At 46.6% G+C, this 21,685-nt stretch overlaps 1 protein-coding gene across 2 annotated transcripts; it reads left to right on the forward strand.

The window, feature by feature from the left end:
* Nucleotides 1-499: 499 nt before the first annotated feature.
* Nucleotides 500-21,609, forward strand: IRS4 (insulin receptor substrate 4). Of its 2 annotated transcripts, none has more exons than XM_084534098.1 (2): nucleotides 500-4,076; nucleotides 14,792-15,177. In XM_084534098.1, the coding sequence occupies exons 1-2, from the start codon at nucleotides 725-727 to the stop codon at nucleotides 14,992-14,994; spliced, it is 3,555 nt and encodes a 1,184-aa protein (XP_084390224.1). In that variant the 5' UTR covers nucleotides 500-724; the 3' UTR covers nucleotides 14,995-15,177. The 2 variants fall into 2 exon arrangements, with proteins under 2 accessions (XP_084390224.1, XP_084390225.1); XM_084534099.1 differs by lacking the exon at nucleotides 14,792-15,177 and adding an exon at nucleotides 20,531-21,609 and having other exon boundaries at nucleotides 502-4,076.
* Nucleotides 21,610-21,685: the final 76 nt, after the last annotated feature.

Genomic DNA, 21,685 nt, shown 5'->3' on the forward strand with positions numbered 1-21,685 from the left:
CACTCCGCGCCCTCCGGCCAATCAGCGCCAGCCGCCCGGAGGGGGCGGGAGGGTGTTAAAAAGGAGCCGGGGGAGGGGGACGGCGACGTCAGCCGCTCGCTCTCGCCGCGCGGCGCTGATTGGGCGGGGGGGTTGCCAATCATGTCCGAGCTCCCCGCCCCTCGCGCCGCCTTGCGTGTTACTCGCGCCGCCGACTCCACGCAGCGCCTCGCCCCCGCCCTCCCGGCGCTGTGTGTGTGAGGCGCGGATTGGCTACCGCCCCGCCACTCAGCACCCCGCCACCCAATCAGCGCCGGCTCCTCCAGCCCAAGACCCACCCCCGCGGGCCTCCGGCCTCCCCCGCCCCTCCTCGGATCCCTCCCCCTCCCTCCGATTGGCCCGCCGGCCTCAGACCTCCGCTCCCTATTGGCCGCCGGCCGCGCCGCTCCGCGCGGGGGCGCTCCCCCCTCCCTCCGGCGGCGGGGAGGGGTCACGTGATGTTTTCGCCGTGCCGCCGCCGCGGCTGCCCGGGGGAGCGCGAGTAGCCGGGCGCGGCGGGGGGACGGGGACGGGGCCGGACCCGCGGCGCCAACGGCCCCAACGGCTCCAGCAACGGCCCCAGCGCGCGGCCGCCTCCCCTCGCGTCCCCTCCCCTCTATGCGCCGCCCGCCGCCGGGGGGGCTCCTCTCCTCCTCTCCTCCTCTCCCGGTGAGGCCGGCTCGCCGCCGCCCGGCCGGCAGCTAAAATGGCGAGCGGCGTGAACGGCGCCGCCGGGGCCGAGGGGGAGCCGGGCGAGGCCGGGCGCTGCCCCTCGCCGCAGCCCCACCACCTGCTGCTGCTGCTCCGCCGCTCGCCCAGCGCCTCGCTCTGCGGGCCCCCCGAGGCCGGCGGCGGCGGCGGCGCCAGGGGCGGGCAGCCCCCCGGGAGCGCGGCCCGCGGCGGGGAGGACGTGAGGAAGTGCGGCTACCTGCGCAAGCAGAAGCACGGCCACAAGCGGTACTTCGTGCTGCGGGCCGAGAGCCGCCTGGCCCCGGCGCGCCTGGAGTACTACGACAGCGAGAAGAAGTTCAAGAGCAGCCTGCGGGCCGGCGGCGGCGCGGCGGGGCTGTGCTGCCCCCCGCCCAAGAGGGTCATCCCCCTCTACCAGTGCTTCACCGTCAGCCGGCGGGCGGACGCCAAGCACAAGCACATCATCGCCCTGTACACCAAGGACGAGTATTTTGCCATGCTGGCGGAGAACGAGGCCGAGCAGGAGGCCTGGTACCAGGCGATCAGCGAGCTGATGAGCCAGAGCAAGAGGGGCTTCCTGGAGCAGGAGGAGCAGGCGGAGCAGCAGCTGGACGAGGACGACGAGCACTACGGGGCGGCCCTGAGGCCCGGCACCGTCTTCAAGGAGGTGTGGCAGGTCAACGTGAAACCCAAAGGACTGGGCCAAACGAAAAACCTGACCGGGGTGTACAGGCTGTGCCTCTCCAGCAAGGCCATCCACCTCGTCAAGCTGAACTCGGAGGTGCCCTCCGTCCACCTGCAGCTGATGAACATCCGCCGCTGTGGGCACTCGGAGAACTTCTTTTTCATCGAAGTGGGCAGATCCGCTTCCATCGGGCCCGGAGAGCTCTGGATGCAAGTGGACGATTCGGTGGTTGCCCAGAACATGCACGAGACTTTTTTGGAGACCATGAAAGCATTAAAGGCCTTTGCGGAGTTCCGGCCCCGAAGCAAAAGCCAGTCTTCTGGTGGCGGTGGCGGCACCAACCCCATCTCCTTCATCACCACTAGGAGGCACCTGGGCAACCTGCCCCCCAGCCAGACGGGCTTGCAGAGAAGGTCTAGAACTGAGAGCGTTGTTGGAGGGACGCCTCCGACCACCAAAAGCAGCAACTCCTATCGCTTCAGAACATCCAGCGAGGGAGAAGGCACCATGGCCAGGCCTTTCAGGTCAGTGACGGGGAGCCTCATCCACCTGAATACCGCAAGGATGAACTTGGGCCGGCAAGAAGGGAGCGGAAGGTACGTTAGAGCCGCGTTCAGCTCGTCATATCACACCCGCTCTGCGTCGCTGCCCGTGTCTCACTTTCCCTCCACTACCAGTCCCATCAGTGTTTCTTCCAGTAGCGGCCATGGCTCTGCTTCAGATATGTTGACCAGGCCTTCTAGCTCCTCTGTCTGCGGTTCCCCAAGCGATGGGGGATTCATCTCTTCTGATGAGTACGGCTCCAGCCCTGGAGATTTCAGGTACTTTCGGGTCAGGAGTAATACACCAGATTCCCTGGGAAACACGCCACCTATCAGAGAGGAGAATTGTCTGAGTGAGTACATGTCCATGAGTAAGCAGCAAGCAGACGATAGCTTGAGAGATGATTATATGGAGGCTGAAAAGTGTTTCAGGAAAAGAACTTACTCTCTGACTAAACCAACCTCGGTAGCAGTGCAGCAGAAAACGACACAAACGACGGCTTCGTTAGATGAAGACTCTGGGGGAAATCATGGGCGACTGCTGTACTCTGAAACACCAAAACTGAAAGGTAACCATGAATTGGAATACAATGACAGTAATCTTGACTCTGTATGCAACCAAAGCAGGAGTAAAGCTAGGGACGATGGGTACATGCCAATGATGCCAGGAGTTGCATCTTCTCTGTCAAGTAGCAGTGATTATCTGCCAATGACTCCTAAAAGTATGTCTGTTCCAAAACAGATAAACAATTCGTGGTCACCATCTCAGGTTGACTCCAGAGGATATATGATGATGTTTCCAAAGGCGAGCTCTTCACCCGTACGAAGTCCTTTAACTGGATTTATTTCTAAAGGAAGTAATGAGAAGATTGTAAACAATGAGTATATGGATATGTCTCCCGGTAATTCTGCTCCAAAGCACCCTGGTGATTCAAATTACATTCATAACAATTCTGTTTCCAAAGGTTTCAGTTCATATTTTTCTTTGCCCCGAAGCTTTAAGGCGTTATCAGGACAAAATGGTGACCACAGCGAATATGTTCCAATGTCTTCACCTGGAAAACTCCTGTATGGTGGACCAGAAAACGTAAAAAGCATCAACAGCGAAGCCCTGTCTAATGGCATCTCGAAGTCGCCAGTGGTGAAAGGTGAAGAAGGAGGACTTGTGCAGAACAGGGCTACGAGGCCAACGAGGCTCCCGCTCGGTACGAGGGGAAGCAATACTATCCCGAGAATGTATGATCGTACAGTTCCACCTGAGCCAGCAAGTCCTGGTGAATACATAAATATCGATTTTAATGAAAAGGCAAGTAACACACCGTATTCCTTATCTGCAGAGGGATCACCGTCATCTCTGGGCTCGAGTAGTGACCACAGACAGTCCCCGCTCTCTGATTATATGAGCGTTGACTTGGATGTACAGTCGCCAAAAGTAGCGAAAGAACTTTCCAACTCTTTAACGGATATTTCAATTTATGCAAGCTCCAGTATTCCTAGAAACCAACCAAATCCTGACTATGCTCGGCTCTCCTTTGGTACCGCCTGTGTTAGTGCTGCGAGTAACAGGACTGACGATTACACGGAGATGACGTTCAACATGGCAGCGACGCCACCGCGGCCGTTTGCCTCCGAATCTGACGACGGAGTAAAGATTGATAGTCCTTCTTCCATAGTTAACAGACTGTGCATTGTCGATCGATACGCTGGTAGCAGTAGCTTCTCTGTTCCTAGCTCCGATCCTCCCGTGGGACCGAAGGTGATCCGAGCCGATCCCCAAGGCAGGAGGAGACACAGTTCTGAAACATTCTCTTCTGCTGGGACTGTGACGACTTCCTCCTCTTTCTTTACTGATAGTAGCAAAAGACACAGCTCTGCCTCATTTGACAATGTTTGGTTGAAACCAGATGAAAACATTTCTGATGGTCAGGAAAGCAAAATGTCCAGGGATACCTCAACTGGATTTCAGAATGGCTTAAACTACATTGCTCTGAATTTACGCGATGATCCTATAAGCTGTGAGGCAAGTACTGCAACGCCAACTTGCCATCTCCAAAATGGTACTTCGAGTTTGGACAGTGGAGCTTACGTAAGCATAGATTTCACCAGGTCCGATGGTCTGAAGTGTAACGCTGCACGAAAAGGTTTGTAACTTTAAAAGCACTTTCCTTTCATGCTTGCTTAACTATAGGAATTAGATTGTTTACTTAATACTGAAATGTGGCCTTCAAAATAGGGTCCATGCTTCTATAATCTTCTGTATCTAGTTCAACTGGTAGTAGTGCAGTCACCTAAACATTGAATGAACACACAAAAAAGGATGTGGTCCTTGGCCTAAAGGGTATACAGAGTGATGGAGCTCTCCTGGGAGGTGTTATCAACCTATCATCTGCCCAGGCTTTTTATGAAAGAATTTTGCTAGTATAAGCACTGATTGTATTTTGTATTGTGACTTCTTGTCCTGAGGTTATGATGCTTTTTTTTTTTTTCCCCCCCCCCCCCCCCTCCACCTCCTTTTCCTCTTCTTCCCTTCTTATAACCAAATGACTTCTCACCTGGTTTGAGATTGAAATTTTGTAATTGGTGTTGTGGATAGGAAGCTGAGAACTGCTAAACTGGGTTCAGAAATCAGAAGTTGGGGCTTAGATCTGTTCGTGTCAATAAATGTGGGTGAAATGTGTACTTCAGGGCTTTCTACGTGTAAATCTGCCCGCATTTATTTAATTGAATCTTAGGTAAACAACTCACTTTTCTTTTTCCCTCGAAGGTTTGGTATGCTGCTTTTGAGTTCTGGTCCCCTAAATATCCTTGTATCCTCAGGAGAAGCCATCTGCTGCTGGCTGGGAGGGTGGTGAGGGGCTCCTGCAGCCTGTACCCTCGAGTCCGCCGCCTTCTTGCAGTGTCTGGGGGCTTAGCCGAGCTGTAATGCTCCTGCTGTGCAGTGATCTGCCTTGTGAGGAGTGCCTGTGGTAGAGGAAGAGCAGGCTCAGAGGGGTGTATTTTATGTCTGAAGCTTTGGAGAGCGGGCTGCTAGCTTTCAGGTTGGCAGTAGAGCTTGACCAAGCTTAAGGTAAAGTAGTGAGAGGTATGCCTAAAAAGTTAGGCTGTTGGGGATGGGCAGGAGGAGTAGGGACGCTCCTATTGATGGCTTAAGCTTTTTGCTCTCATAATGAGAGCAAAAAATAATTACCTGTTGGTGGTATTGTGTATGTCCCCTGCCTAACCAGCAGTGTTTATGCAAGTGCTTCATTGCACTGTAACGTTTTCTTTGGAAGCATAATCCATGTTTTGGTATTAGTGGCCCACTCAGCTCCTTACAGTAATTCACCTACCTAGACAGAAAACTGTGTGTTGGAAATGTTTTCCTCTTTGCAAATGTGTGTGTAGTCAATAATTGATGACTACTAAGAGGAAATATTTAATCGTTGTTGGACATTGATATTTGTCTACTTCTCTGTCAATAGAGAAAGCAGTAAAGGGGCAGGCTGTTCCTGCCTTCTATATTTTTAATTACAGTTCTAACCCCTGAAATGATAGCTTTTTTTTTTTTTTTTTTTTCCTAGTTTCACTTTAAAACTGTCTAAAGGCAGAAGGTAGTGTAGGAGCTTAAAATTGTGTAGCCTTTAATAGGGGAAGGTGTAAGCCTGACTCAGCTAGCATGCCATTCAAAGTCTGGCAGCAGTGCTTGGGGCTGCTCAGAAATGTGTGGTTTGCCTCAGTGGTTTTTTTTCCCTGCTTTGTTTTGTTGGTTGGAATCAAATTTAGAAGACGTTGAAAGTTGCCAGTCCAAGGAGTGCTTTCTTCCAAAGTTAGTCTTTCAGCACTTCAAAGATTTGTCCGCTAAGTCAAAGGCACACTGATTGCCATGGTGGATTTCTTTTTTTAGAAGAAGCACCCCCCAAAGACAGCAGAATTCCTACTGGACCTTGTTCCCCTCATATGACTGTTAAACTTGTAAAATTTTTTAAAAGCAGGGGAGCACCAAACAGGTGATTTTCATTTTGGCTGTATTGTAAATATGTGTTTAAAAATATTTTTCCAGAGACTGTTCAGGAATTGTACTTAAGTTAAATGATTTGTTTACTGCAGCTACAGCAAAATATCCACAGGCCTGTGCTTGGGGCTTTTTCCTTGTCTATTACAAGGTCCGGAGGGGAAGGAGACTTGCTGCTGGTGTGTTTTGCTGTCAGTCTGTTTTCTGGAAATGGCATGCATTAGAATGAAGTGAGAGAAGCTGTGTATAAAAACATGGACACTGGCAGGAAATAAAGCAGGAGAATAGTAAGAGCTTAGGTCGGTGGCTTCCTTCTAGTCCTAAAAATAAAAAACAAAACAAGAGTGCTTCAAAACAAGGTCTATCAGTTTTTGACAAAGACAGCATCCAGTATTCATGGTGCATAGGAGGAGGGCAGGCGGGGTGTGGACACTGTGCATTTCTAGGTGCCTCTCAGAGGGGCGGACAGATTTCGGAGTAGTCCAGGCTAAAAGCAGCTTGCCAAACATAAATACAGTGGTGCAAATTGGTGGTGTGTATCTGTTTCTTTAACAATGACTTAAAGTTACTGATTATAAAAATACTAGTTCTCATTCTCACTTTAAATCGGGTTTTTGAGCTATAGCAAGCATAACTGTAGAAGTGTACTCCTTAAACAGCTTATCAGTTTTTAATGCAGTGAAGCTTTTATTCAATACTTAAGAGAATGTGTAATCCGGAAAAAAAAAAAAACACTTTCAAATTCCATCTTGAATAGTGGAAATAAATCTCCATTTCTAAACCTCTTATGTCCTGAGGAGGTGCAGTGTGTCCCTATGTGTAATTAATATTTTTAATACTTTTGCAGACTTTTAGCAGAAGTGCTGTCTTTATTCCTACATCCCAGCTCTTTTAGTCTTAGCCTGGAAAATCATCTGTGTGGTCAAATACATTCTTAAGGAAAATATTTAGCAGATGCATTTACCCTTTACTTCCTAGGAAGGAGCTATCTTGTATCTTTTAAAATCTATTGGGTAAAGAACTTTAATCTCTTCTCCCTAAACTGTACTTGCACTCAAAGGAGAACACTTCCCAACATCTGATTATTCACTGTTCCGCTTTGTTTTTGTTTGCCTAAATGGGATATTGTGTGCAGTGACTCAACTGCATTCTCCTAACTGCTGAGAGTGAAATGGAGAGAGATTTCCAATGCATCATTGCCCCTCGTTGTAATTCCCAAACTACTTCTGGTTCAGGTTCACTGATGTGAATCTAACTTTTTTTTTTCCCCTTCTTCATTCATGAAATGGATGGAGGAGAGGGAGAGCACTGATTTAACATAAGTAAATACATCTGGCTTGCTGTTAACTTTTATTTAGGGTTAAAGCAAAATTGAGGTCAGGTTTTACGATGAAAAAGATGCTAAAAGGAAAATAAGGTTGTGATCCTTAATGCCTGAAGTTTAAGGAGGTCATTAGCAAAACAGTTTCATCATGAAATTGTTACACAATATTGAAGCAAGCGGTTTGCAGTTTTGATTACATGAATCTGAGTCATGAAATTTTGTGCTAGGAGTACGGAACACAAAAGCTACTTCAAACAGGGCTTAGCTAATGTACACCTTGTTATTGGACCTCGTAGAAACTGCGGATGATAATGAGAACGGGGTGGTAATAAACTGCATAATGGGTCATGTATAATAAAAGTTTCTACAGACATAATTAGAAATACTCAACCTACAAAGATATCCTGAACTACAAAAAACAAAACAGACTGTTCAGGGTAAATGTGATGTTCAGCTTCGTATCTACCTGCCTATTTTATACCCACTCTTTAATCTTATCTCTACCTGATTTTCTAGTGGCATGTTAAGATGCTATTTCAGAAGTTTGCTAAAGTGTAGGATTATAATTTAAATGTTCCTCACCTTTTTAATCCTTTTTAATCTACTCCTGTGTTAGACTTGTGTGAGAAGTTGTGTGTTCTCTGGGGAGCTGGGAGGCAGGAAAACAAGTACAGCTGTAGAGCAAAACTTTGGGTCTAAGTTGTCCAGATCCTTTATGGGAGCTGCTGTGTTTCAAATGCAGGATCTTGAACATGGTAAACAATATGCACTTTGAGAAATCCAGCAGCTGGAGGTTTTAGCTCTTACTAATATAGTAAATTACAGTTTACAGGATACCAGACAAATAACTGCCCCTTTTGGATTTCAGACCAGTGGTTTTTGGAAGTTTGCTTCAAACTGAGGCTCATTTGTATCGGAGGAATACTTAGGGCAGGGACCCATTTAAAAATAACTTGAAGAACTCTTCTGAAATACATCTGAACACAGCCATGTAGCCTGAATCTTGTAAGCGATGGAGGGATAATAATTCTTGAAAGGAAAAAAAAAAAAATCTTGCTGTAACAGATGCCACTTTAACAGTCTTGAGTGACTTACTGCTATGCTTAAAAATACCCAGGGTAACTTTTTCAAGTAGGATACGAGCTACTGAAGGCAGAACAGATTTTTGTCTTGTGGTGTGGGAGTGAGTTAATTATGACATATTTGACCAAGAATCAGCTAGGTTTTACTGGTGCTTGGGTGAGAAAATCTGAGTTGAGAATGTTCCCCTGCTGCTGAGAGAGAGTACTGGTAGTGAGTGTTGAAATGCTTTTGGAAAATCAGCTCTCCAGATTTTACATCCAGAGTTGCAGCTAATGGTCACGTGGCTTTATAGACTTTCAAAAAGAGAAAATAAAAAAAATTCTGTGTGTAGCTGTCTCGTAGGTTAAAGCACTGCTGCAGGACACTGGGATTTCCAGGAGAAAACAGTACTGGTTCAAATGGCTTTTTTATTTTTTCTCCTTCAGTCTTGCAGTGAAATCTTGAATATGTCATTGCCTTTTCAGTTTTGCCTCCACAATTTCATGCTGTCCCTCCTGTGATGTCCCAGGGCCCCTTGCTAGCTGTGGGTACAGCTTGGTGGGGTTTAGGCTCTGCGTATGCCCTTTTTTGTGAAAGGGTATTGAATAAGTTTTCTTCATTTTGATTGCTGGGAAGGGAGGGTTTGTGCCTTGAGGTTTTGGATGGTGCCGAGAGGTCGTCGTGCTGTGCTGTGACTTGGTGTGTGCTTGTGCGCTGTTTGTGGGCATGGGGTGCTCCCAAGCACCTGCTGAATGCTGCCCAGTGTGTTGTGCTAAGAAAGCTGTTGTTTTTTTCTGATCCAAATCCTACAATTTTGAATACTATTGTGATCACGTGTGCCATTCTTCAATCCAAAGGGAAGTGGAACAATAAAACTGAAAGGCAGGAGGTGAGAGAGGAAAGCTTTCTGGAGCCTGGGGATGTATTATTATTGCTGTTTTGACCTAAAAATGTAGTCCTAGCTTACGAGTCATCATCAAATGGTAACAACCTGGTTGGAGGTGAGTCCTGTTGTCCACCCTGCAAGTTGCTCTTTGGCTTTTTTTGGCATTTAGCTTTTGCATGTTAGCAACCATCCAATGATGATGGTACACTGTTGTCTTACTGGCTAAAGCAGAGCCTTACAGGTAGAAGCAATTAATAGGGGAAAAGGAAAAAGTACGTTCTAGCTTTAATCAAGCCCTGCATCTCTGTAAAGGTCACTGAGCTTCAAGGTGGTTACAGGTTAGCTGAGAACCTTGATCAGTGGGGATTTGTGACATTCTTGAGGGCAGGGGGAAGACAAAAGTAAATTAGCCTGACTCATCAAAGGCATCGCAGAGGTGTTGCTCGACATCATAGGAATATCTTATCTGAAAGATCTTGAACATACAAGTGTTTGGATTTGTGGAGATTTTGCTTTGGGTGGAACATTAATTACCCCGGGAGTAGCAGTGTAATAGACTGCTGGGAAGAGTTTTCTGCCCCGGTTAAATCCTGAACTGTATCTTGAGGGACAAAAGTTGATTAATTCCAAAGTTGGTTTTCCTAGTAATTCTGCTATATAGCTGGCTGCTAACAATCCAGCTTGCTTGTGCATGAGTACGCGTGTGCTGTGCGCCAGTCAGTTGTGAGTTAAGTGTGAGGGCTAATCTTAATCTTCTGAGAAGAAAGGGCTTTTGAAAGAGATGCTTTATACTGAAATTAATATGGTTAAGATTTAGCTATAATTCCAAGGTGATGATACAATTTGATGTGACTCAGGAACATTCAGAACTTTTTAATTACTGCTGAAAGGTGAATGCTGCTTGTGTTCACGGTATCGTGTACGTGTGTCTATCATGAACTTATAAATACCAAACTGGTAAACTTTGCTTCTGAATTTATTGAGGCACTAATGAATGATATCCTCCTTTCACAGGGAGTAGTGCGGTTCTGTTCCCGTGCTCATGCTGAGCCAACGTGCTTTATTGTTTATAGCTCTTGCTCAACAGCTGAATGTGCAGCATAACTTTCTTGGACACCGGATAGCCTGAGCCTGAAATGCTTTTGGGAACTGATGTTTCTTTAAACAGATACCTTGGGATACCCGGAGTTTGTAGAGCTCTTAATGATGTTGCGCTTCGTTAAATAAATGAGCACCTGCCGTATGCTAGAGCAAGAAGAACTACCACTGTGAGCCGTGTGAGAACCCTATTTCAGCCATTGACAACTAGTAGGATTTCTGTGGCACCTCGTTGTCGATTGAGCTAATGTGGCCCCAGTAAAGCAGGAAAGAGTAGAGAAAGGCTTCTCCTTAGGCCTGGGCACCTGTGTGAGTAACCAGAGGGTATGGGGGTGGGTGTGCTGAGGGCATTCATTAGCACAAGCTGGATGCTGGTAAAACACCCATCAGCACTGATGCAGGAACTGGCTGGGACTACTGCTGCTCGTCTGCAGCTTGTTTATCAGTAGCCCAAACAAATAAGGGTCAGGGGCCAGAAAGAAACTTTGCTCCATGCTTACGGATTTCTTTGTGTTTTAAGTCAGTTAGAAAAAAATTGCAAGCTTTTTGGGTTTTCAACAGCAGTATTCACTGCTGAGTTTGGGCTCCCAGAGTATTTGTTTTTGTGTGAGAGACTTGAGGAGGTATTTGCCACCCGTATTTCACTCTGTGGTGTTTTTCTGGGTGGTGGTGGCATTTTTTGTTTGTTTTTAGAAACAGATGTTTTTAAGTTGCAGATTGTGGTGAACAGGGTAGCAGTCAGAAATGCGTTTAAAAACTGAATAGGTTTGCTCTTGAGGTAGTTGGGGCTCAAGTAGGACAGGGGATCTGCCGGTGGAAGCTTGTAGCTCCAGACGTGCCCCCTGCTCCTTGTTGCAGAACCTGAACGGGGAGGCAGGGCTGAGGGCCCGCGCGCTGTGCCACGGGTGCACACGTGGTAGTCCCTGTCCTCAAGAGCTTACAGTTCTGAAGATGAAACTGAAGAGATGGATGAAACTTAATGTGCTGGGGTGGAGGTGAGATAGAGATCAAGGCTGCTGCCATTGGCAGTGGAGATAAGAGCGAGCCTCGCAGAGATAAAAGGCTGCCTGCGAACGGTTGCGAGAAAGGAAGCTGGTAGAGGCGCTCGGGAGGGTACGCGCCTGGCAGGGAGCGATGGGAGGTAGAGAGCTATAAATACAGTGGTTGTAATGGTTTAAGTGACTTGGAGAGGATGAGGTAAATGTCAGAACACTGGCCAGGATATTAATCTCGGGGAGAGGAATGTGGGCCAACATGTATCTCCGAGTCAGGAGCGTGTCCCGGTGTTTACTTCTCCCTTTCAGAGGTGGAATGTGTGTTGTTGTTTTCTCCTTGTCAGTTGGGTTTCCTGCAGCTGTGGGACTGACAGACGTGGTGCCAGCAGGGATGCAGGAAGGTGTAGTGGAGCACGAGGTCACCCTAGGTAGTGTGGATGCGATGTGGACCTGCACCCCGTGTCGAGACTTTGCTCCAGAAGTGGATGGGGCGCTGGGGCTGCTCTGTTGCCTCTTTTCACAAGCTTTCTGGGTGGCATCTCTGAGATCCAGATGATCTTCTGGTGTTGGGGAGGAGCTGTAGTGGGGATTTGGGATCGGGAGGCAGTAGCGTGGCTCGCAGGGATATATTCACCTTTGGGATTTGCATTGCAGGGCCCCTTGCAAGGAGGAGGTGTGGGTCAGCTGATCGCCACTGTGGCGCTTTCAGCTGCTTGAGAACTGCCTGTGGGAGCCAGAGCGTAACACAACAGCTGTGGCAGGAGGAAATGACTTGAATTTTGTGTTGGTAGATCAGGTTGAACAGACACTGGTGGTTGCGGGTGGGTCTGGCAGTGGTAGCAGTGAGGACTGATTCACATGTCACCGCGGCGGGTGTAAGTGGCTGAAGTACTAATGCTGGCAAGTTCCACGTGGCAAACGCTAAGCAGGAGTAGGCTCACTTGGTTAAAACTCGTCTGTGTGTAGGCACGGTTTAATTCTGTCCTTGGTGAGCCCCTGAGCTGCTCCTGGAAGCTGAAGGCCCTATCCTTGGCTGTCGTGCATGTGCTGGGAGTGAGAAGTGTACTTAGTGCACAGCCTTCTTTCTTCACAGGGTTTGGGGTGTTGAACTCAGTGATGTGATGATTTCACCATGGCAGAAAGCAGCGTGTGCCACTGCTCTGTGTGGCAGCACGTAGTGGCTGATAGCAAGATTTCTGTGCAGGCACACGTGGGCTAAGTGCACGGCTGAGGATGGTGTCGTTACGTGGTGTGTGGCCACGTAGCAAGCTTCTGCCTCTGATGGTCATTTACGATAATAGAAGCAAAAGAAGAGAAAGTGCTGAGCGCTTTCAAGTGTTGGTGACTAAAGGGGTTGGGAAGAGCTAAGGATGAACTGGCAGATGTGGCGCGTTCCATAGAAGAGTCTCACAAAAGGTGAGTTGGAAGGCAGGGAGCTGGTTATTTAGTCACGAGTGACACTGTCCTTTATCTCTCAGGTGTGTTCATCAGAATAGTTTTGCTCGCTCAAACCAAAGACCTGTGCCTGCAAGCAGACGCCACCCAGCAGCCAAAGAACAGGGCTGGCTGACAGACACCTCCCCACAAGCATACTCCCAGCCTCTGATTCTTTTTCAGCTTGGGGATTTCCTGAGCCTGATGCAGTTTGTCTGTGTTATAATCCTTTATGGATCTCTAATCCAAGTACTTTTCCAACCTCTTTGATCCTGTGTAACGCCTTGTAGCCACAGCAGCCTTTGGTCGGAGGCAGTGCATGCTGCACACGGACCTCTTCGTGTCTATTTTGGACCCAGCTTTGTTTGACAGCCCCTTGTTTGTGTATTGGCAGAGATAACGAACCCTATCTTTTCTCTCCATGCCACTTAAGATGTCGTATCCTCCTGTGCCATACCCTTAGCCTGTGTGCTGTCAGAGGCTTCCTGCAGTTCCTTCACGCAGTGGGGGCGTACGGTATATCTGTATGTTTTCATTTCCTGATACATCCCAGGACCTCTGTGCAGGCTCTTACTTGGCAGTTCCTCACAGGGAAGCTGTTGCACACCTTTCATGAGTTTTTCTGCAATACTCTTGACTCTTGCAGTTATTCTGGCTCCTTTCTGAATGAGGGAATTGGAACTGCACGTGCTGCTCAGTGCCCGTATTTGACGTGGTTGTTTGCTTTTCCGATTTGCTTCCCAACAGTTCTTAACATCTGCCTTGCAGAAGGAGCAGGGGCAGGAAATGTATTCCTCTCTGTTGACATTTACAGACTCCTAACCTTTGTCACCAGAGCAGAGTGAACTGTAGCAGGTCGTGTTGCCATAAGCCACACAAACAGGAGTTTTTGGGGCTAAAATTTAGCTATGTTTTGGGCAATTTAGGAGGTCAGTCAGAGTATCTTGACACACGTATTGTTAAAGTGTTTTTGAGAAAGCAGGACTTCTTCACTCTTCTGTAACATGAAAATCTGAACTTGTGAACTTGTGTGTCTTTAAGTGGAGAGAATTTAATTCTTAGCATCGTCCTGCTATGTTGAAACTGAAGTTTAGTTTTCAGAAAAACGAAAAAAACAACTTATCAAGCTGTCGAGAGCAACTTGAGTTGGTGTTCAGGCCCTGCCAAAACTGCATGTAGGTTTCCTAATTCTAGGAATAGGATTCGTAAAGGAGATGAAGCTGGGGAGTGTGCATAATGCCTTCCTAGAAACTCCACTACTGTTTATTAAAACAGAAAAAGAAGCTGCTGTTGCAGAAGATAAGGCATTTCTGCGAAATAAATAAAAATGCTCTTAAAGCATGGGAGAGGTTTTTTTAGCTCGTGAAGTTGCTGAGCGTAAGGATACTGGAACCGTGTTTTGAGTGAATTACTGTACATGGAGTATTTGTAGGAGTAACTTTGTCTTGTAAATTTTAGAAGCACATCTGAAGGAGGAAGAGAAACCTAATTTACTCAGATATGTTGTTACCAATCAGTTCAAACAGTTTACGTAATGAAAAGTGGATCACGTAACAGTTGCTTTTTGTTTTTTAAAACAAGCTTTGGCTTTTTTTTTTTTTTTTTTTTTGCCTGTGGAAAGGTCAGTCAAGTCATAGGTACAAAATATATTCATTAGCTGAAGTCGAACACGATAGCTTTGTTGTTGAATGAAGAAAGTATGCGAAATATGTGCTTAATGGTAAGCATGTAGTTTAACATACTTCCCAAATAAGGATGTTTTTCTGTGTCGGGGCCTTGATTGGGTTACCTACAGAGAGTAACTGCGTACGCAGCGGCTCCAGTAAATGTCGGGCTTTCTGCTGCGTGTTTGTAGGGTTGGTGTCCGAGCGTGCAAATTAAGCAGAAATTCCTTCCACAAATAACACCTTTTGCCTCTAGCAAGGTCTAAAGCTATACCATTAAAATCAATCTCAAATAAGAAAATGGTGTAGGATAGCAACTGTGTATTTGGTAAGATCTGGGGGGAAAAAAAAAAATCTCATGTTTTGTGAGGAATGTTTGAACAAATTGCCTCCCCCTGCCAGGCCTGCATGCTCTGAGGAAGGCTGGAAATGCAATCCATCACCGTCCTTCTGCCCTGTCCTGGCGGCATAAACAACATGCTGGGGTTTGGTGGTCTACTGAACAACAGCAGCATGGGATGGCCGCGTGTGCAAGCAGATCCGGGGCTGTTCTGATGCTTTTGATCTGTGCAAGTCCGGCTAACTCTGGTTTCCCCCCAACCTGAAGTTCAGGAAATGGAGAGCTTCAGTGGTGCTCTCCAGAAGGCGTTAAATTGCCTTAGTCTTTTGACATGGAGATTTTAAGCATTTAATTATCTTAAATTAATATCTTCTGTAAGCAAAGCTTTTATCCTTTCAGGAATCATTTGCAAAATTATGTCAGTAAAAGCCTTTCCTGTAAAAACACACTATCTAGCATGGATTTCTTTGAGAGAAATAGGAGATGTCTGCTCTGTTCTTAAAACCTCTTGGTTTGTTTTAAAGTGGCCTGACTTGTACGACCTTAATAATTCAGATGCAGGAAATGAAGTGTAAATTGGATATACACTCATCTGATACATTTTCAAATGGAACACACGGGGTTTGCAGGCTAAATAATTAAGACTGATCTAATCCTCTGCCCCTGATTTTTATAAAACTATAGATTTTTTTCATAGAAAACTTGCAGAGCTCTTTCTCTGTGCCTTCCTTAATTTAAAGCTAAATGGTTTTCTGAGCAACGGCCTGCTGCCATCCCAATTTAAATATTTGCCCTCTTAGTTTCTTTTCTGTCCTTTGGATCCTTTTCTTCTGATTATTTACTCCCTGGGAAGATGACAGCTGTGTGTAGTTTTATAATCCGATCCCATCTTAAATTGGTGAATTTAAATAGACTTGTGTAACGAGGAGAATGTTGGGTTAGTTATCTAAACTCTACTTATATATTTTGAGAGGTGATCTGTGAAATTTTTTGGATGCTTTCTGCATTCATTTTCCATACTAAATGCTCGTAGGAAGTTGAATTTTAATTCTCGAGATTCTGAGTCAATTTTGAATAAAGGATGAAGCTTTTGTATAGAAACTCTTCATCACAGAATCACAGAATTTCTAGGTTGGAAGAGACCTCAAGATCATCGAGTCCAACCTCTGACCTAACACTAACAGTCCCCACTAAACCATATCCCTAAGCTCTACATCTAAACGTCTTTTGAAGACTTCCAGGGATGGTGACTCCACCACTTCCCTGGGCAGCCTGTTCTAATGCCTCACAACCCTTTCAGTAAAGAAGTTTGGGATGGCTGGGCTACTCAGTGAGCATTATTCCTCTTTTCCTAGCTAGTTCACATCTAGGATTTACTTTCTTTTTTGCTTCGTTTACTGTTCAGTGTTGAGCCAAATACATTCATACGGTATCTATAACAAAATGCTAATAATCTGTTCCTTACTGTTGATCAGAAAGTCCTGTGCTTGTACGACGAACATTGCAAATTGTTGGCTGATGAGTCGTATATTAGGGAGACTGAAATAAGATATCAGACTTTGCAGAAGCTGTACTGTTTTCCTCAAGCACTTCATGTCCTCTGTTAGTTTACCTTCCTTGACTGGCTAGTCAAAAGGTGGAAGAAAACCAGGTGTGGAGGAGAAGAATCCCTGGGGAGTGCCTGAGCGCTCCTGTAGCCTTGCTAAATAAACCCATGGCTTTTCCTGAGCATCTTCTAGTGGGGAACCACAGAGGTGGCTCTGGGTATCAGCAGCACAACAGACATCAGCCTTGTTCTCATTAACACGAAACCCATTTTACAGCTCTGTGATTAACTTCTCTTGTGTATGTGCTCGTGCGGTGCTCTGCGCAGCTTCAGGTGCCTTCATAGCAACAAAGCCAGCGCTTGGTGGCCCTGTTGGCGATGGGGGGATTGCTGCAGATCGTCCTGGGAGGATGCCGCGAGGGGAACAGCATCAGCTGGAGTTCGTACAGCTTCCTGGTTTGGAAATGGACATTGGCTTTGTGGCTGGCACTGCTGAAATAGCCCCTGGCTCTGCAGGACTGGCCCCTTGGCCTCGGGCTCCAGGCAGGGATGTGTTGGTGCCCTGCGGTGGCACAGGGGAGGAGCGGCTCCAGAGGTGCCGCAGGGGCTGGGTGGGGGGAACCTCGCAAGACCTCAGTCACTGCCCCACCTTGGATTTCGGGTGGGTTTATTGGTGTAGTCAGGTCTCAGGAGTTCTTTTGCTACCTATACATATAGCACTTTTTATCTACAAATAAATGCTTGATGCTTTTATCCCCCCCTCCAAAAGAGGGGATGAGTCAGGGTATGAGCCAGCTGCTCTGCTCCAACTGCAATACTGAAATTCCAGCTTGTAAGAAGTGGTACCAAGCCACAGCCCCAGGTCTGAAACACTCCAGGCTTTGTAAAGCTATTGTCAGCTTGTAGGTAATGTTTATGTGAGACTCCCTTCTGTTTGTTTGCAGTTGCCACAAATTTTGTTTTAGCTTAAAAACGAAGAGGAACCATGAAAAGTGTGGTTTATAATCACAGGGAGAAGGGGAACAAATTAATGAGACCTTGTTTAACGCACAGCACAGAGTTTAGGGAAGGGGAGGCTCTGAAGCCACTTGACGGTGGTGTAAGGCTGCACCTGAGCCAGGTAATCCAGGGAATTCAGAAGCTGTTGCGAAGCTTATCTGAGGACACTTTGTTCTGGTTTCCTATAAATTAATCTGTGTCACTTGGGGCTGTGATGAGTTACCTCCAAATTAGTTACTGTGCTGCCTTCTGGTTTTTGCCAGGTTTGTTCAAAGAATCAAAGTTAGGAGCTAAGCAGGTTTTCTTGTTCTTAAGCTTCCCCCCCGCCCTGACAAGCATCTTAACTGTAATTTGGCATGAGTTTGTAGAAGTTTCCAAAAAGTTTAGGTATAAATAGCGAGTTCTGCCGTATGGGATTGTCCTGTTCAAACAACCGGTCCCTTGCTGTTCAGAATGTTTTGGGGATATGCGTGGAGAGATTAGAATAACTTGTCAAACAGCTTTCAGGTGTGCCTTGTGTGCTAGGCGTGGAGGAAAAATGCACTGACAAAAGCAGAGACGGTTTTTGAAGTTCCTTTCATGTAAGCTCATAGGTGCAAAGCAAGGAAGGGGTGGGGGGAATGTTGGGAGATACTAATTTTTACTGAAGGTAAGTTTAATGCAGAAGCTTCAACTGTTGTAATGGTTCCCTTGCACGGGTTGTTGAGGTGTGATTCATTGCGAGCTGTGGTGCGTGTTTTCATCCTTTGGTCCTACAACAAAATAATATTTTTCTAAAGGGGAAAACTATTTCAAAAATAATAGCTTCACTTGGCTTTTGTAAAAACAAAGCCATCACTAACCACATCACACTTTGTGTGTAACAAGCAATAGCTTTTTGTAGTGATCTTATGATGTCTGAAATAATAGAAATGGAGATTTTTGGGTTGAGGGTGTATTTTTTTTGGCTGTATTTTCCTTGAATTATGAAAAACAAGTTGCTTTATTTTGGAAATTGCTCTGCATTTGAAAAAACGAAGCTCAGCAACCCCAACCTTGGGGTGGGTGGTGCTGGGACACAACAGGGGGCTCCCCTGAAGCTGTGGTCCCGTCCCCCCCCAACCCCCGTCCCTCTGCAGCGCTTCCAGCCCTGGGGCCTTTCCAGTCCCAGCAGCCGCTGCCTGGGCTGGGGGTGCCACAGCTACCCGGGCAGGGGCAGCCCAGCCGAGCTTTCTGCTGTGTTTTCTTTCTTTTGAAGAGGCGGTGTTTTTAGCTGGACTGAAATCAGAACTCCTTTAACTTAGGGTGGAGTTTGTGTGTTTAACAAGCGCATGCTTCATGTGATTGGCTATGTAAGTAAACATACAGGTTTGCATTATACTACATAACACTTGCCTGTTCTGTAGTTGGTCACATTTTCCTCAGCGTATTCCTGGGGCAGAGGTAGTTGAGTGCTAACCTTTCTTTAAAACAAGACTGAGCTCTGATTTCCTTGTGACCCCCCCCCGGAAAGCACAGCCTGGGTTAAGCTGAGAACCCCCCTCTCCTGTTCCTGCAGGCCAAGCTGCCCTCCCTGCGGGTAGCAGTGAAGCCTTCCCGCAGCGCAGTTCCCACTGGCCGGGAGCTCTCCCCGAGTGTGGTTTGGGGAGGAGAAATTACACTGTGCTTCTCTACTGGATGCTTCCTGAAGACTCACTCTCTTATGCTAGCTGTTGTTTTTGCTCCGATAGCAAACTTGCCTTTCCCTGCTCCCCTGTAATGCCAGGAGACAGATCCCTGCAGACATGTGCACCAGACCTTGAAGGCGAGGTAGGAAGATGTGAGCGAAGTGACCCACACCACTGCCCGGCACAGGACAGTGCTCTCAGTCTTGCCCAAGAGGACAGAAGCAGAAGGGTTTGCAAATGCTGCCTCTGCACTTTGAGGAGGGAGGAATCATAAACTGGTACAGCAGTCAGAAGAGTAGAGATGTTGGTTGACACAGTAGCTGCAGACCATGTGCTTCGTGAGCATAAATGCAAAGTGGAAAAGACAGTGCTGGATACGTAAGTGGTCCAGGAGGAGGATGTACAGCTGAAGGAAGTGCTGTGCTTAGATAAGCAAAGGGTAAAATGAATAAAAATGATGGAAGAGGACAGTCTGTCAGGACTGGGAGTCTGTAATGCAGTGATTTGGCAGATAGTACCACTCCAGACTGAAAATTAGTGCTCCTAATTGCTCTGTTGGGAGTGGAGAGGGTCTGTAATGAGCTGAAATGTGACTTTCTGTATGTTCCTCAAGTTGTGTTCACACCACTTCAGAAAGTGTTTACCCTCCCCTTCATCATTTTTTTTTCCATCTCAGGAGCCCATTGAGTCACTCTCACCTTGGCATATGCACGTTTAATTGCAGAGCGGGCGTTCTGCTTCGAGGGCATCCTCCCTCCTGCTTGCATTTCTGCCTTGTCACCCACCCGTATCTTCCTGTAACACAAGGTGATGATTTCCTCCCCGTCTTACTGAGCGCCCTTGTATTTTGCCTTTTCCAGTCAGTTTGAAGCCACTGGGTTTTGCTGACAGCAGTAAGGATGTCTCTGTACTGTTGCTATGTGCTTTTGTGTGGCAGACTGCCTTTTAGCGAGGAAAACTGTACTCTGAGGTGTTCCTTATTATAACTAAATTATGTGTTTTCCTGAAAAGTTGAGGACAGGGCACGCAGCTGTCGTGACTTGCCACTCCTTGTTTGGAGCTGGAGTTGCAGTGAATGTTTACATTGCAGTTCTGTACCTGTTGTGAATGGGAGTGCTTGCCGCAGCCTTAATTATATCTGGGTGAACAGAGCTGCTCTGCATTCGTGCTGCGTTGTGAGCTTAGTAATAGCCTCTGCTATGCGTGCAGCCCGGCGTGCTGAGAGCGTCGAGCTGTCGTTAAATGAAATATTGATAGTGAAATCGGTGATGGCAAACTGCAAGCTTTGATCCTTCCCGTAGCGCGTGGGGTAGCAGTGTGGCGCTGGCCGCAGTCCGAGGTCCAGTCTGGCGTCCACGTGCCAGCTCGGAGCTGTGCAGCGCTCCCTGGGCACCTGCTTCAGCCTTCAAGTTTCTTCCCCACCGTGCAGGGTGTCTGAGCGTGGCATCATCTGGTAGTGCCTCCTCCCCGGCGAGAAAAGCCTGCTCTGTATTCAGCAGCTGTCACTTCTGCAATGGATGAGCTCCATGTATTCTCCTCGCTAGAAAACATTTTTTTCCAATATAACTCGCACTTAAAATGTCACTGACTTTTTTTTTTCCCCTTTCTAGACTGACTGCATTGCCATGGAAACCATTGTTGGAAGAGAAGACTCTTCTGCTGGTAACTCCAGAAACTGTGTGGTGCTTTTGGAAGCAAAGCTCAGCTCCAGCCGGCTACTTTCATTTCCACCAGCACGGACATGGACACACATCCTTTTAATTAGTTTTTCATAGACATCAGCTCTCTACAGTTGAATTAATTTGAATTGAGATTTTTCATAGCTGTGCTTTGGTGATGGAATTTGGTCTTTCCTGTCATATCTATTTGGGAGGCAGCGTGAATGCTAATAGGAGATTCCTGTATGCCCCTTTCTTCCTCCTGCCTCTCCCATTAATTAGTTTTTATTTATATTCTGAGAAGTCAAAGCTGGTTTCCGATTGTCTGTTTAACATGGGTTTTGCTTCTCTGGTACATTAACAAGTGATTAGCTTAAAACATGTGTTGTTTAGAAATATTTTGGCAGTTCAGGCTATTTTTTTTTCAGGTGGCTGGGCGGAAGGAGGGAGGGAGAGGTGCACATGAGCTTGAGGGGAGAACCCGTGGGACTGAACTGGTCTGAAAAGGAGAGACCTCTTCTGCCTTTTTTTTTTTTTAATAATGTTTTGCTTTCATGGTACAAGAGGTATTTCTTGATCATAGGCTAGAGTATTTTAAATCAAGTGTCTATGTCAGAGCTTAAAATGATTTTTTTTTTTTTTTTGCTCAGAATTCTGGTATGTACAAAGTAGGATTAATGGGCTGGTTGTCTTGTAGATTGTTTTTGTTCTTACCCTCAAGATACTTGTTTATAAATATGAATTGTGTAAAATGAGGTTTTTGTTCATGCATTCAAATGGAGAAGTGCAGAGTCGTATCCAGCGTTTGTGACTTCTGCATTATATTTGTCAGCTGTAGCTTTTTAAAGAGAAACCACCCTAATTGATCTTACTTTCAACCAAGTCCCATTTTAATTTGGGACTATTTTTGTTCTTTCTTCGTGGCATAATGGGAAGAAGTAAAATACTGGCTCATCAGTTGTCCTTATCTTGGTTAAAGAAGTGCGAACAATGATGATTTGACATTTTTAAAATAAATTGCAGAAAAATCAGGGCTTTACTCTTGTACTGATTTTTTTTTTTTTTGGTTGAAATGAGTTTAGGCTTTTTAACACTGCTACAAACTTA

The sequence above is a fragment of the Aythya ferina genome (genome assembly GCF_964211825.1).
Source record: "Aythya ferina genome assembly, chromosome: 13".
Taxonomy (NCBI): domain Eukaryota; kingdom Metazoa; phylum Chordata; class Aves; order Anseriformes; family Anatidae; genus Aythya; species Aythya ferina.